The following is a 15,017-nucleotide window of genomic DNA, read 5'->3' on the forward strand; positions in this document are numbered from 1 at the left end:
ACTCACAACTACAGGTTTTAATTTTTAGAATGTATCGCAGTTGTACCCATTTTACAAAGAAAATGCTTTAAATGTAGTCATATTTTATCTCCTTTCTTCAGAAATAGTTCACCAAACTGCAGATTGGCAAATTTCAAATTTGGTAATAATTGGCATCAAGAAGAACATGATATTTTATTGAATGGAACAGAGGTACAATGAGAAATCAATCCTTTTGTCTTTTTAGTTGAAGAAATATTTTTGCTGTTGTCATCTTGGCCCAAATTTTAAATGTATTCATTTTTTTAAAAAGGAACCAACAGCTGTCTATCTCGTGGTCCTTTTCTATTCCACTACAATGATGGGTTTTAAGAAGGGGTGACACGATCTTAAGATTTTGTGGCTAATCATGGTTGATGACCAACAGACCAAATGAACAGTTTGTATTTTGAGGAGGTCAAAAAGCTTAAAGAAAGAAAAAGTACATGAAGATAGTCATTCTTGAGTATCTCAAAATTCTTTCTTCATGCCTCAACTATCACATTCCCCAAGCCTGTCTTTTCCTCCCTGTGACCATCTCTTCCTTTGATCCCGGTTATCCTGTGAAGATCCCTCCAAGTGAGCCTTGGCTTTGCAAGAGATCTAGGAGGAGGAGGAGCTTGCCCAACTGTCTGAAATACTCAGGCCCTGCTGTTTCACTTCCTGGGCAGACCCATCCTACCATGGTCACCAAGGGTTTACACATCATTATGTTAACCTGACAGCTTGGCAAGAATGGGAATGTTCTAGTCCTAGTGGTTAGACCTAACAAACAGGAATCATATTCATTTCTAACCAAGGAAAATGTTAAGCCCTCCATAAGGATAAAGTAGTTTTTGCCTTCAGTCCAGCCCGAGGAGTAGCCATTCAGGAATAGTGTAATTCCTTTTGTCTCTCATGGAAGAAAAGCAGCAGAGATTGCTGTTGGCTGTGGCTTTGACACTCAAATCCTTCATTTTCCTTTGTTCCACCAAAGCTCATTTAAAGTGGTGGATTAAATGCTATGCTCTTTTACTATCTATAGCAAGCACCAGGCTTAATGTGTCTTTCCTTTCAAAATATCCACAGAATTATATAAGAGTCTAGAAATCATGTTGGCATTTTTCTCTTAACAGTCACATAGGTTGTAGTTAGGAGGTGTGAGGGAAGGGCCTGGAAAATGAAATCATAGGTGTCTTACTAGCAAAAGTCCTTGCCAGCAGTTTTCCCTCTGGGCTCAGGGCTCCTAGATTACCATGTGAACCTTCAACTGATGTGGGATCTTATCTTGGTAAATGAAACTCATGAGTAGAAGATGTCATCTTTGAAGGTCTCTATGTTAAAGTATTTTATTACATCTACTTCTGTTTTCTTTCTCCAGTTTAATGTCAAACGAGGGATGATTAAAGTAGGAAAAATTACTTCTATTTTTTCTTGTTAACATTTTGTGGTGATATTTTGTTTCCTTCATGAAGATCAGTCAGAAAAAAACTGACTCTTAATCACTGCTTTGGACCCTGGGTTGGAAACAACTGAGGTTTGTGTAGCCTTCTTACTCTCTCCACAAAGTAGTCAATTATTGTAGTTAAATCATTGGAAGCTTGCTAAAAAATACATTTCAACAGCATGTCATTTTTCAACAGTCCTTTTGTTGAAATGCTGATATTATTAATGAACAGGAACCTCTCACATTTTCTCACTTGGCATTTATTTATTTATTTAGAGATGGACTGTTGCTCCGTCACCCAGGCTAGAGTGCAGTGGCTTAATCTCGGCCCACCGCAACCTCTACCTCCCGGGTTCAAGTGATTCTCCTGCCTCAGCCTCCCAAGTAGCTGGGATCACAGGCATGTGCCACCATGCCCAGCTGAATATATATATATTTAGTAGAGGCAGGGTTTCACCATGTTGGCCAGGCTGGTCTCAAACTCTTGACCTCAGGTGATCCGCCCGCCTCAGCCTCCCGGTGTGCTGGGGTTACAGGCGTGAGCCACTGGGCCTGGCCTCACTTGACCTTTGAAAAAGTAACATTAACGTGCTGCCTGAAATATTTTCTGGACCAAAATGGAATAAAATTACACAGTTAAGAATATGGTATCATAATGCAGATAATTATGCATAATTTATTACAATTTTATATTATCCACTTATATCACATTTTTTGCCTTATAAATAAAATATAAATAGCGGCACTACCTATCTTTTCAGTTCATACATTTTTAATAAACTTTCTGAATAGTATAGCCACTATTGGGTCATTTGAATGCATTTAAAATATTTTTACCAAAACAAAATTTTGGACTATGGCAAAGGAGTTTCTAGAAACTTGACATAGGATTTAATTTCCACTTAGCTGTTAATTCAAACCTTGGATCACTTCTGTTATTCTTCTTTTGTTATTAATTGGATTCTAGAAATAAAGGGAGCACTGGTTTCAACATTTGATGTTAGAATTCTTCAAATCTGCCACTTCACTTTTGGCCAAATTTATTCTAAGACAGTCCCAGGCAGGCTGCAGTGTGTGTGCTCATAGCTGTGGTTTGAGGACCATGATGATCACCAAGCCCAGTTCATTTGTCAGATTGACAGGACATACTGATCTCTCATTTCAAAGGCAATGTGTTTCTCCTCAGTTTTTAGCAAAGTAGCTTTAATTTTTACAACTGGCAAAGCAATATAGTAATATGCCTGTCCTAGTAAGTATTCTTAGTTAATGTATACTCAGATGTTAAAACTCTTGCCTGGCTTTTCTGCATTAGGAGGATATTAAAAGAGAAAAGCTGATCGTACTTTGTTATACCAGAAGACCACCGGGGGTAATTCATTCCAGTAACAGAGTTATATTTTTCTTACTTGGGTTCTAAGGAAGCTTTATTCAAATACCTACTTTTCTGGATTGGGTATTATAAAGCTTCCTACACAAGTTGATATCACTCTAAGCAAAATCAAAATGTGAAAAATTGGCATTTACACAGCAGATTTGGAATACAGAAATTCTCTACTCTGATCCCATCACCTCCTACCCTTCCCGCTGAATCATCAGAACTTCGGGCCATTTCCTGGCACTCTGACCACACATGGCCATTGCCACTCTCCCAATCTATCAGTCACCAGCCATCTAGACTGTCCGTCATTTCCAGCCTGAACCCTAGGGTTGTTCATTTCATTTCTGTCCTGCTGGACCTTAGAGTCCTCTGATCATGCTCCTTGTGCCTCTTCACAGCCCTGGACCAGCCCCACTACCCATTGATCGGAACATTCAGGACCTAATTCTATTGAATGGATCCCCAAGAAACCCTTGACTTTAACCAAGCCCTCTTCACTTTTTGGCAGTCCATTTATTCATTCCTTTTTGAAGCCTTATTGTATTTTTCTAAACCAGCACTATTTAATAGGAATATAAGCCACAAATATAAATATTCTAATAGCCACATTAAAAAGAAGAAACAGTTAAAATTCATTTTGATTATATATTGTATTAATAGATCAAAAGTATTAGCCTTTCAACATGTCAATACAAAAAGCATTAATGAGATATTTTACATCCTTTTTTGTACTAAGTCTAAGATCCAGTATGTAGTTGACACTACAGAATATCTCATTTGAGACTAGCCCCATTTCACACACCCAGTAGCCTTATGTGACTCATTGCTACTGTACTGGACAATGCGGGCCTTGACTTTTCGTACCCTCTTGAAGTCCCACCATTAATCTACTTAGTCTCAGGAACCTCATGACTCATTTTCCAGGGAAAATTCAAGTTAATTTCCCTCGCTATATTATTTTACCACTTGAGGTTATTTCCATTCCACCTCAACACATATCTGTGACCACACCTATAACTTCCCAAAATGTCCTTCCATCTTTACCTATCTCTTTTCTTCCTTCTTTGAAAACAACTGTTATTAATCCCATTTTTTCCTTCCTTCGTGGAGACTTTGCTTCAGCAAATCTGTTTTCCAAAATCTTCACCCCTCCCTTCCCACTAACATTCCTGGGTTTTGCTTAGCCTAAAGGTTTACTTGTTGCTACTCCTCCCCAAACTATCATCCTCTTTTTTACTTTGAACTTCCCCCCACCCAGCCCCTTACAATAAGTCTTCCATCCCCACTACTACTAACACTGTCCCTTGCAAGGTTATGAATGACCTTCCTTTAAGTCTCCAAATCCAGTGGTCCTTTCTACATTTCCATTTCCTTGTTATGTCTACAGCATTCCACACTGTAGCTTACTTACCCCTTTCTTCTGGATAATGGCCTTCTCCTTAGCTGCCATAACCTACACTATTGTGGGGTCCTTTCTAACAGGTGGACCTCTCTTTTCTATGGACCCACTTATTCCTTTGATTTCATCCTAGACCGCATCCCTTAGCCTTCACTCCATTGGAGATTTCTTCCACTCTCATGGCTGCAGTCATCATATCCATGTAGAATACACCCAAAAGTAAATATTCAGCCTCCTGTACTAAATTTTAGCCCTGCATTTCCAATGGCCTACTGTACATATTCATCTGAATATCATTGGATATATGATATTAAGGACGATGTTAACTCAGGGCTACTGTGACAGAGCCTAAAGAGCAAGTCATTTAACTTCTAAGCTTTTAAAACAATTAGTAGTGTGTGCAGTTGTCAGCCTCATTTCATCTCTGATCTCATCTCTGCCCCAGGCTGTGTCAGAATGCCCTGCTTAGATGTCATCATGTCAGAATCTGGAGATTTAAAGACAAGTGTCAGTTTTTCCCCAAACCAGTTCACCCTCAGATTTCCTGTTTTTGGCAGTGATACTAATTACTCCATCACCCAGCTTTAAAATGTTGTTTTCACCCTTAATTAGCTCTTCCTGGTTTCTCCCATAGTTAGTCACCATTCTTGTCAACTAATCCTTTGTAATATTTCCTTTTATCCACCCCATCTCCTTAACAAATTGTCTGCCACACTCACATACCATCCCACATCCTCTTTCTACGTCGATTCTAGTACTATCTCTTCCTCAAATTCAACTTTTGCCACCTACAACAGTACAAGATGTGTTGGCATTGAGACAACATTTGTTAAAAGATTGTTCAATCTTCTCAGCTAGACCTAAAGTTCCTTAAAAGCAGGATCCAAATTTTAGGATTTCTTCATTCCTATGCTTACTTAGATAATAGGTGATCAATAACATTTTAATACTGAAATGACTTTTTACCCAAAGAAATTTCTCTTTAAATATCTAGTTCTAAAAGCAGTTTTAAATATAATCAGGTTTCCCTAAACTAATTTTACATAACTTATGGGGACATTTAACATGTAATGTGAGAGAGGCAACTATTTTGTTTTGGAAAAAGCATCAAATTTAGGGTTTGATCCTGATTCTCCTATTAACTAGCCAAGATACAAGAGTAACCACCCAAGGGGTTCACCTTGCCTGCTGCCTAGACGAGCTGATTCATCAAGACGGGAACTGCAATAGAGAAAGAGAAATTCAAATTAGTCTCTCCGAGCATTCAGGGAGCAGAGTTTTTAAGGATAACTTTGTGGGTTGGGGGAAGTCAGTGAGCCAGCAGTGCTGATTGCTCAGGGATGAAATCCTAGGGATTCAAAGCTGTATTCTTGTGCTCAGTCAGTTCCTGGGTAGGGGCCATAAGATCAGATGAGCCAGTTTATTGATCTAGGTGGTGCCAGCTGATCCATCAAGTGCAGGGTCTACAAAATATCTCAAGCACTGATCTTAGGAGCAGTTTAGGGAGGGTCAGAATCTTGTAGCCTCCAGCTGCATGACTCCTAAACCATAATTTCTCATCTTATGGCTAATGTTAGTCTTATAAAGGCAGTCTAGTTCCCAGGCAAGAAGGTGGTCTGCTTTGGGAAAGGGCTGTTACCATCTTGGTTTAAACTATAAACTAAGTTTCTTCCAGAGTTAGTTCAGCCTACACCCAGGAATGAACAAAGACAGCCTGGAGTTTAGAAGCAAGATGGAGTTAGTTAAGTTAGATCTCTTTCGCTGTCTCAGTCATAATTTTGCAAAGGTGGTTTCAGTCCTTCCCTTTGGGTTTTATAACACCTTAATCTTAAGGAGTGGGCTGTGAAGATGGGAAAAGGCCGTTGACTGCTCTGGCTTTTTCCAGCTGACAGGGGATGAGTAGGAATGGGAGTAAACCCCAAGGTGAGAAGAGTAGAACTGCTTTGCAACTATCTGAGTGTATTCATATAGGCCTGGCTGGGATTTCAAGGCTTGAATGGCAAAAACAGTACTCTTATTTATAGTTTTACTACAGTGTTTAAGTGAACAGCCTCGTATAAGGTAAATAATGAGTTCTAAGATGAGGAGTACAATTCCCAGTTTTAAAAGCAAAGGTTTGAAAGCGTTAGTTTGGGGACTTCTAACCCACAAAGAATTTAGAATTTAGTTTAAACTGCAGGAAAAAAACTCAAGAACAGCTAACAACAGTGTATTATAGTTTTTCTTTTGAAGTATAATTTTTCTCTCTCGTCACCATTTTTGTTAAAAACAAATTATGAGAGAAATGATTTGTTTATAAAATAAATTTTACTCTTACTGTACTTGGCCTGATTATTTGCATAAAGTACAGCAAGAGTAATTATTTTTCATGTAGGCTTTTTTAATTGGCTTTGATAGAACTCTCTTCCATGAAGAACTTTCAATAGTACTTTTTAAAAGCCGAGCCCAGCAATAGGTTTGTACTCTTTAATACCTATGAGGTGGGAAAAATTCCTCTTCTCTTGAAGTCCCAAGATAACTTGGGGTTCCTGGGCCTGTTATAAAATGACATTCTTTACTTACCACAGGTCAGGAACCTTGTACAGGGACTCTGTGGACAAGGTATGAGACCAGATTCCCCAACGGGCTTTAATTGGCTTTTTAAGTCAACTTTGATTCTTTAAAGGAAGCATGCCATTCCAGTTAAAGCCTTGGTAAAATAACCAGTTTCTCCATTTGTGTCCTGTTAGAAAAGAAAACAGATTCTTATTACACTTATGCAATTAACTATACTTCCATAAATTGATAATATTCACAAATAGTTTCCAAATTTTGGAGAAATTAGGTAGAGAGGAACAAATGTGCTCCAAATTTTGTTTATAGGAGTATATTTTATTCACTTGTTAAAAGTTGCAAATAGCTCAAAAGAAATAGGTTCTCTTGACTCTGAAAACAACAGGTTTAGCAATGTTTAACACAATAACTTTCCATGAGAGCCCTAAAAGTTTGTTATTTTCCTCTCTTTCAATAGCACAATTTTTAAAGTTATTTGAGACTACACTTAAGAGTCTTATATCTGATTATAAACTGCCTTTTGAAAAGGATCAAAGCAAGACACAATGTCTGTGGATGACAAAAGTCTATAGCCACTATTAAAGCTACAATTAACTAGGTATTTTGGTTACTTCTGTGGCATACAACAATTTTACATAACAATTATAATTATTAATAATGTACACTAAATTATAATCAACATTATAGAAGTTTCCCATAATTTTGGAACACATACTAATAACATTTACATAAATAAAGTCCAAAGTAAACCAAGCACCACTTACTCTTCTATTTGAAACATTTTCCTCTATTTTAATGTCACAATCTCCAGCATTATTAATTAGAATCCTGCATTTAAGAGCACCTGTTAAATTTGATAGCTGATTATAGAACAATTTTTACCAAAACGAGACAATTGTCTGTGGATGATAAAAATATTTTAAGGCAGCCACAGTTAAAGATACGATTGACAAGAAAATTTGTTACCTCTGAGGCACACAGTCTGTTAACATAATAATTAGGATGATTACTGATAACATATACTAAGTTATATTAGAATTATAGGGGTTTTACATAATTTCAGAGCATATACCAATAACATATTTTCACAAATATAGACCAAAGAAAGCCAAACGCCATTTCATATTTGACAATGCTTTCTGTGTGATTTTTGTACTAAATAAGCCAAATGTTATTTTTGGACTTTAGAGGACCTAACATCTAAAATATTAGGTAAAAAAAGAGACATAATTTATAATTTGATGTTGGAAAGTTTGTTAAATATCAAAAGTTTAAAACACTGGTTATCACAAATTAGAATCCCAGGTTACCATAAGTAATTCATTTGGCCAAAATGATAACTCCAAAAAATTCTTTAAAAAAGAAAAACCTTCACTCTGATAGAGGAGACTTAGCTTTCCAAACAACATGCAATGAAGATAGCATGAGGCCAACTAAATCCATCTCTTCTCTTCTTTCCTCCTTTTATTCCCTGCCATTTGCCCAAAGGAGAAAACAAGACCCTTTTATTATCTTTTAACATTACATAACAATCATCTTTAAAAGAGAGAAAAACATATTTCATGTTTGCATTAGTGCACCATTAATGTTAAAGCCAGTGTTTTTAGATAAAATTTTGTATCTTTATTCAGTTTTAATTAGTTTGACCATAGGATAAGATTTTCACAAACCTTTTAGAACCCTTTACAATTTTCCATTAAACAGCAGATCAATTTTCTAAGAAAGCCCTATTATTTAGACACATGGGCCCAGATTCAGGCCCCACATCAGTATGATTTTAATGTTTTTTTTTGTTGTTGTTTTGTTTGTTTTGAGATGGAGTTTCACTCTTGTTGCCCAGGCTGGAGTGCAATGGTGCGCTCTCTGCTCACAACCTCCGCCTCCCAGGTTCAAGTGATTCTCCTGCCTCAGCCTCCCGAGTAGCTGGGATCACAGGCATGCGCTACCACACTTGACTAATTTTGCATTTTTAGTAGAGACGGGGTTTCTCCACGTTGGTCAGGCTGGTCTCAAACTCCTGACCTCAGGTGATCTGCCAGCCTCGTCCTCCCAAAGTGCTGGGATTACAGTATGAGCCGTCATGCCCAGCTGATTTTAATGTTGAATCTAAGGAAAAAAGCTAAATAATTTCTTTTAAATATGAGCCAACTTATTTATATCCACAGAATTTTTACAAGATTAACCCTTTACAAACTCTTTCACTTTGCTTATGCCTTCAGTTTTGTTCTGTTACTCTTTTAGATTCAGACAATTTTTAATACCCTCTGAACTAGACAAAATTACATTCCCTTTAACAAAAGCTATATTCCCATGCCTTCTTACAGTCTTTTACCAAAAACACATTCCCTACATACCTTGTATGTACAACTGTTTCTTCAGTGGTCTCAACTTCATATTACAATGTTAACTCTTAGCAACTTTTATTTTTAGTGAAAAACCTGATAAGATATTTTAATTATGTTCTAAGGGTGGAGCCTAGGACATCAGACAGAAATGAAGATCAGACTCCTTTTAGCATAGCTAAAGGATATGGCTTTCCGTATGTCCCCAGGCCTTATCTATAATCTGCTCCAAAGTACGTAAATCAAACAATTTTCAAAAGTCAAAGAAACAGCTTGACCTTAAAACATTTAGCAAATTTGATATTTGACCTTAATTTGGACCAAATGTCTACATTTTCAAGACATTTTATTTTACCAATAATCTTTAAAACTGTCTTTATTCCCAAAAGATTCCTAGTCACGTGAACAAAACGGCATTAAAGTTTCTATTTTTCTGACAAAATATTTGATTTAAGCACTTATGTTTCTAAGCCAGTTAGAGCTTTTTAATATATAAACATGCAACACATATAAATACACAGACAGGAGATTCAGCACTTGTGAAATTTTTCATTTGCCAGTTGCTTAATTGGATAACTGGCTTCAGGGTGGAGCCCTTGGAGGAGGGGGGCCAGGAAAACATGAATTTCTAGGGCCAAATAAGCAGCATATAAGCAGCTGGAGGCAAAGACAGATCCCCCAAATTAAGGGTGCCATTTTATACTGGATCCTGGATCCCCCAAAGGAGGAAAATACTCAGGAGAAGACAGCGCAATGCTTCTACCCTGCATTTTATTGCAAGGCAAGGCAAAGTCAATCACCCCTTTTTGTAATCAGCCCATCTCTCCTGGGAGTCTTATCTCCCAGTGGGGGGTGTGGGGACCTTTGCTTATCTTCCAAGTTGCCAAGAGCATGCTTCTCTGATCGAAATGTGCAAAGCATTAAGTATCCCTCCATAACTACTATTAGCCGTCCCTTATATTTCCTACCTAATTATCATAATACGAAGTGATTTCTGATACCCCCAAAACTCAAAACCATCAGATAACACGATTCAAAACAGAGCAGAGCCTTTAATTTTGAGAGGGATTTATGTGCTTTTAATTCCTGGGGTTTTATGAGGGAAACAGAGGCTTTTCTTTCCAAAACAGGATCTGTGGTGCCTCCTCTGTTTTTCCCTGTGAGTCCCAGGCTACCAGAAGTTATCTCAGGGCCTCTCGTGTGTGCAGTAAGAGGGGCAAGACAAAAAAAATAGAGAAAAATAACAGTCAACTGAGAAGAAGAAACCTTTTTCAAGAAAAACAAGTTCCAAGAAGAAAAAAACATAAAGGCTTTTTAAATATATCTATAGGCTGGGCACGGTGGCTCACACCTGTAATCCCAGCACTTTGGGAGGCCGAGGGAGGTGGATCACAAGATCAGGAGTTCAAGATCAGTCTGGCCAACATGGTGAAACCCCATCTCTACTACAAATACAAAAAATTATGCAGGCGTGGTTGTGCGCGCCTATAGTCCTAGCTACTTGGGAGGCTGAGGCAAGAGAATCACTTGAACCCAGGAGACAGAAGTTGCAGTGAGCTGAGATCACGCCACTGCACTCCAACCTGGGTGACAGAATGAGACTCCATGTCAAAAAATGATAAATAAATCAATCAATCTATAGCTTGTTTATCCACTTTTAATTAAACTGACTTTGAACCATAGTGCTCTTTAAAAAAGAAATCCTTTCAAATCTCTTATTACCTGACGTTAGCTACACCAAGCAGCCAATATTTTTACCTTCTGAACTTTACCAAAGGTAACCTCCTAGGTGCTTCAAAGACGTGGTAAACAGTTTATTGTTTTACAAGATTTAGAATTTCCGCAAGGTAGTTCAAAGAAAGGAAAATTGAAGAGAGGAAATTAGAAGCTATGAATGGGGGGAGGGGGAACTCAATAAATGGCAAAATTACACAAATAAACCAGAAAGGAATTATTCCAGAAGCCAACAATTGAACCCAGGCCACCATCAAAAGATAAAGCCGTAGCTACTGAGCTATACAGCATTGAGCAATTTCTACTGCTTTTCCCAGAAGGAGCCTAGAGAAGCCAATTCCAAGCTTGGAAAGCTTTTAACTGCCTAAGAAAAATTTTTAGGACTAACTATGACATGAACCCCAAAATTCCTGTCCTCTGGATGGTGGAAACCAAAAGAAAGTATCCCCACGTGGTCACAAGGTTAAGCTCTTAAGGACACAAAACAAGACAGAGAAATTTTATACAGTATTGGTTTCAGGGACCTGTAGCAAAGTTTGTTAACTGACCAGCCTGCCAAGCTGGCTTGAAACCAGGCTTATAGGGATTGTAAACCCACATTCTATATCCTGCGATATCCTTCTCTCCATTACAGAATACAGAAAGACAAATTTTTAGCACAAAGTGCACAACATTTGCTACAGCCTAAGACTAGTTTCACAAATCCTTTTTTCTATTAAACAAACCCTTGCAGAGAAGACCAATAGTTTACTGTTTTACCCAGATAGAGAGAAAGAGAGAGAGAGAGAGAGAGAGACCGACCAGAAACTTGGCTGGTAAGAATTTCTTACTCTTTTTGCTGGCATACCAGGTTTCTGGGTCCCCTTTCTCTGCAGCTTCCAGAAGAATGGAGTAGCTTCTGATGACCCTGCTCACTTGTGCTATAACAGTGGGGTTCCAGCCACTTTGCAAGAGAAAATCACCCTTTACTGTTTTATGGAACCACAGGCAAGATTCTTAATTTGCAAGATGCTGCCCAGTAGGCTGCATGAGGAACCAAATTAACATTTTCCATCCTGGCAAAATACACATAACAAAACAGACATTAGTTACCTCTTCAGTACCCAGTATCAGCCTGGAAAAGCTCCAACTTTTTCCCTTTGGTCCCTGTTGTCTTTAATCCACTCCAGGTAAGGACAGATGACCTCCAAATGGTAATTCACAATGGGGTCTCTGGGCAAGGCAAAAAGCAGATAGTCACCCCAAGAAGCCTGTTGGGGCTCATTCTTTAGGGCTCATGGAATGTGACCAAATAAGGACGGTTCTCTGAGTTAGTCCTGCTGGATTTCCATCAGCAACCCCCTCTGAGATCCCTTCCACATATACAAACACACACAAAGAGGAGATGGACAGAAGGCCTTCCAAATTAGATCCCTAACCAAGAACTCCAAGAGTATCCCTTGCAAACTATCCTCCTATTCTCTGTCTGAGAAACTTTCTCGAAATCTTCCTGATTGAGGAGAAGTCTCCCAAACCAGAACTCTTCATACTAGTTAGAAAGAACCAACTGAGACCCCCGCCCCAGGAGCCAAACAGACTCCCTGCAATGAGGCTACAGACACAGACACCCCATGGTGGAGCTAGAAACAGACACTCCACAATGGGGCTACAGACACCCACCATAGGGCTACATTACCAGTCAGGAGAAGAAAGGAGGCATTGGCAGCACCTAGGATACTCACCAATCTGGACACCCTGCAGTGGGGCTACAGACAGACACCCCACCATGGGACTTAAGTCATGCTGTGATAAGGCAACAGTTAAAGGACATCTCCACAGGACTATTTCTCCATTGCAATTAAACCCATGCACATTGGGTCAGCAGTGCCACACCAGTTGAAAGAATACCAGAGTCAGCCCCCAGTCCAAGAGAACTAGGAGGCCACTTGGGCTGGCTTCTGGATCCATCACTGGAGGGGGCCACTGAACCATAGGCAGGTAGCCACAAGAGCAATCCTGGATGAGCCCCCAAATTTGTAATTGCCCAAAGGGTTCACCTTGCCCGCTGTCTAGACAGAGCTAATTCATCAAGACAGGGGAATTGCAATAGAGAAAGAGTACTTCACACAGAGTCAGCTGTGTGGGAGAACCGAGTTTTATTATTACTCAAATCAGTCTCTCTGAGCATTCAGGGAGCCGAGTTTTTAAGGATAACTTTGCGGGTGAGAGAAAGCCAGTGAGCCAGCAGTGCTGATTGGTCAGAGATGAAATCATAGGGAGTCAAAGCTGTCTTCTTGTGCTCAGTCAGTTCCTGGGTGGGGGCCACAAGATCAGATGAGCCAGTTTATTGATCTGAGTGGGACCAGCTTATCCATCGAGTGCAGGGTCTGCAAAATATCTCAAGCACTGATCTTAGGAGTAGTTTAGGGAGGGCCAGAATCTTGTAGCCTCCTGCTGCATGACTCCTAAACCATAATTTCTCATCTTATGGCTAATGTTAGTCCTAAAAGGCAATCTAGTTCCCAGACAAGAAGGAGGTGTGCTTTGGGAAAGGGCTGTTACCATCTTTGTTTAAACTATAAACTAAATTTCTCCTAAAGTTAGTTGAGCCTATGCCTCGGAATGAACAAGGACAACAGCTTGGAGGTTAGAAGCAAGGTAGAGTTAGTTAAATTAGATCTCATTCACTGTCTCAGTCATAATTTTGCAAACATGGTTTTACAAATTTCTAAAGGTTTAGTTTCCTCACCTGTTACATACATATATAATGGAGTTTATTTTGAGGTTTCAGTGAGATAACATATGAAAGTGCTTTGAACATTTCTGAATCAATCAATGTAAATAGATAATCTTGTTACAAAGTATCCAGAATCAACAGCCTATTGTTTCAAGATAATAGTCCTTTTGTTAACCTCCTTCTTAGAAACCTCCTGCAATCTTAGCAAGTAATTGAAAAACGTGCTAAGAGATGACTACACCAAACTCCTGTTACTTAGCTAATGCTTTCTGCCCACAGTTTCTTCAAGGAAAGTCCATGAAGTGCCTGGCATTCACAGACTTCTTGAGCAGGTGGCCTCGTGGTTGGAGATTTAGGAGGCTTCCCTAGAGGGCATGCCATTTCTACCAGGTATAAAACAATTCATTCAGAGGGGATTCACTTGAAAATAGCAAAGTTTATCTTCTTTTTGTCTGAAAACTCCTTTCAGGCTCTTCTGAGCCCCTTCACATCTCATAAGTGGGTAAGCATCTTCCTTCACACTAAGGAGTGCCCCCTTCAGCACAAATCATGCTGTCTTATAATGTATTTGTTTCCAAATGTGTATGGGCATCATAAAACAGATTACCATTTATTTCTTACCCATTCGTGTGAGCGTGTGTTTGTTTTGTATAATTCACTTATTTTTATATCCCCACCACCCAGCACAAAGCCTGGCACTTAGTTCCTGCTCAATAGATGAAAACAGATGTGTAAGAGGTAACATTTCAGTTAGTGGTGGATGCTTTAGTTTCCTTTTAATTCCCCTTTACCCCTCCCCTGCACAAAGAGAGTAAATACCTGGAGGCCCTGGACCCTCAAAGACCTTCAGCCCTGCTGCCTAGGCTTTAGACCTTTAGCCTAGGCTTACCCCAATTTATTTTCCCCAATCCATTCAACCCAGGAGCCACTGGGCTTCTGTGGAGAGCCCCTGTTCTCCCACTCTGCCCTCTACTCTCAGAGTTCCAGGGTTTATTGCAGATCATGTCTTCCAAAAGATCCCTCTTCCCCACCTGAAAAGGATTATAGCTTTTGGTGCTTCATTCTAAACAATCTCTTCTAAAAGAAAAATCATTTGGTGAACTCATTCATATTTTGTTGTTAAGGACAAGCAAATCTTTAGTGCATTATTCTATTCTAGCATCTTTGCATTAAAAAAAAAAAAAAAACAGATGGTAACAATTACTTTCAGGATGGAAAACGGTTAGGCCAAAGGAATGAATTTCTAATGGTCAGACAGTGTCACTGGGGTTGGGATAGGGAGAAGAGAGAGGCTTTAGAGCACAGTCCCTTTTTTATTTTTTATTTTTGCCTCTGGAAACCTGTTTGTAGGACCAGTCCCACTCAGAAGAGAAAAAAATATGTTTCATCCCCAAAACATGCTTGTGAGCCTCTTCTCTATTTCCTAAATGGCAGAACTGTTATAGAGGAAA

General features: G+C 39.1%; 1 protein-coding gene across 3 annotated transcripts in view; it reads left to right on the top strand.

Moving 5' to 3' along the window:
• The window catches only part of RTN1 (reticulon 1), a 284,614-nt gene that overhangs the window by 256,457 nt on the left and 13,140 nt on the right, over positions 1-15,017 (top strand). Inside the window, exon 2 of one of the 3 annotated variants that reach the window (XM_023231678.2) lies at positions 13,846-13,956. The exons of the other annotated variants lie outside the window; for them this stretch is intronic. Within the exon in view, the coding sequence (XP_023087446.1) occupies positions 13,941-13,956 (16 nt within the window). The 5' untranslated portion in view covers positions 13,846-13,940. The remainder of the gene's footprint in view (positions 1-13,845; positions 13,957-15,017) is intronic. 3 annotated transcript variants of the gene reach the window in all.

The sequence above is a fragment of the Piliocolobus tephrosceles genome, chromosome 6, assembly GCF_002776525.5.
Source record: "Piliocolobus tephrosceles isolate RC106 chromosome 6, ASM277652v3, whole genome shotgun sequence".
Lineage (NCBI taxonomy): Eukaryota > Metazoa > Chordata > Mammalia > Primates > Cercopithecidae > Piliocolobus > Piliocolobus tephrosceles.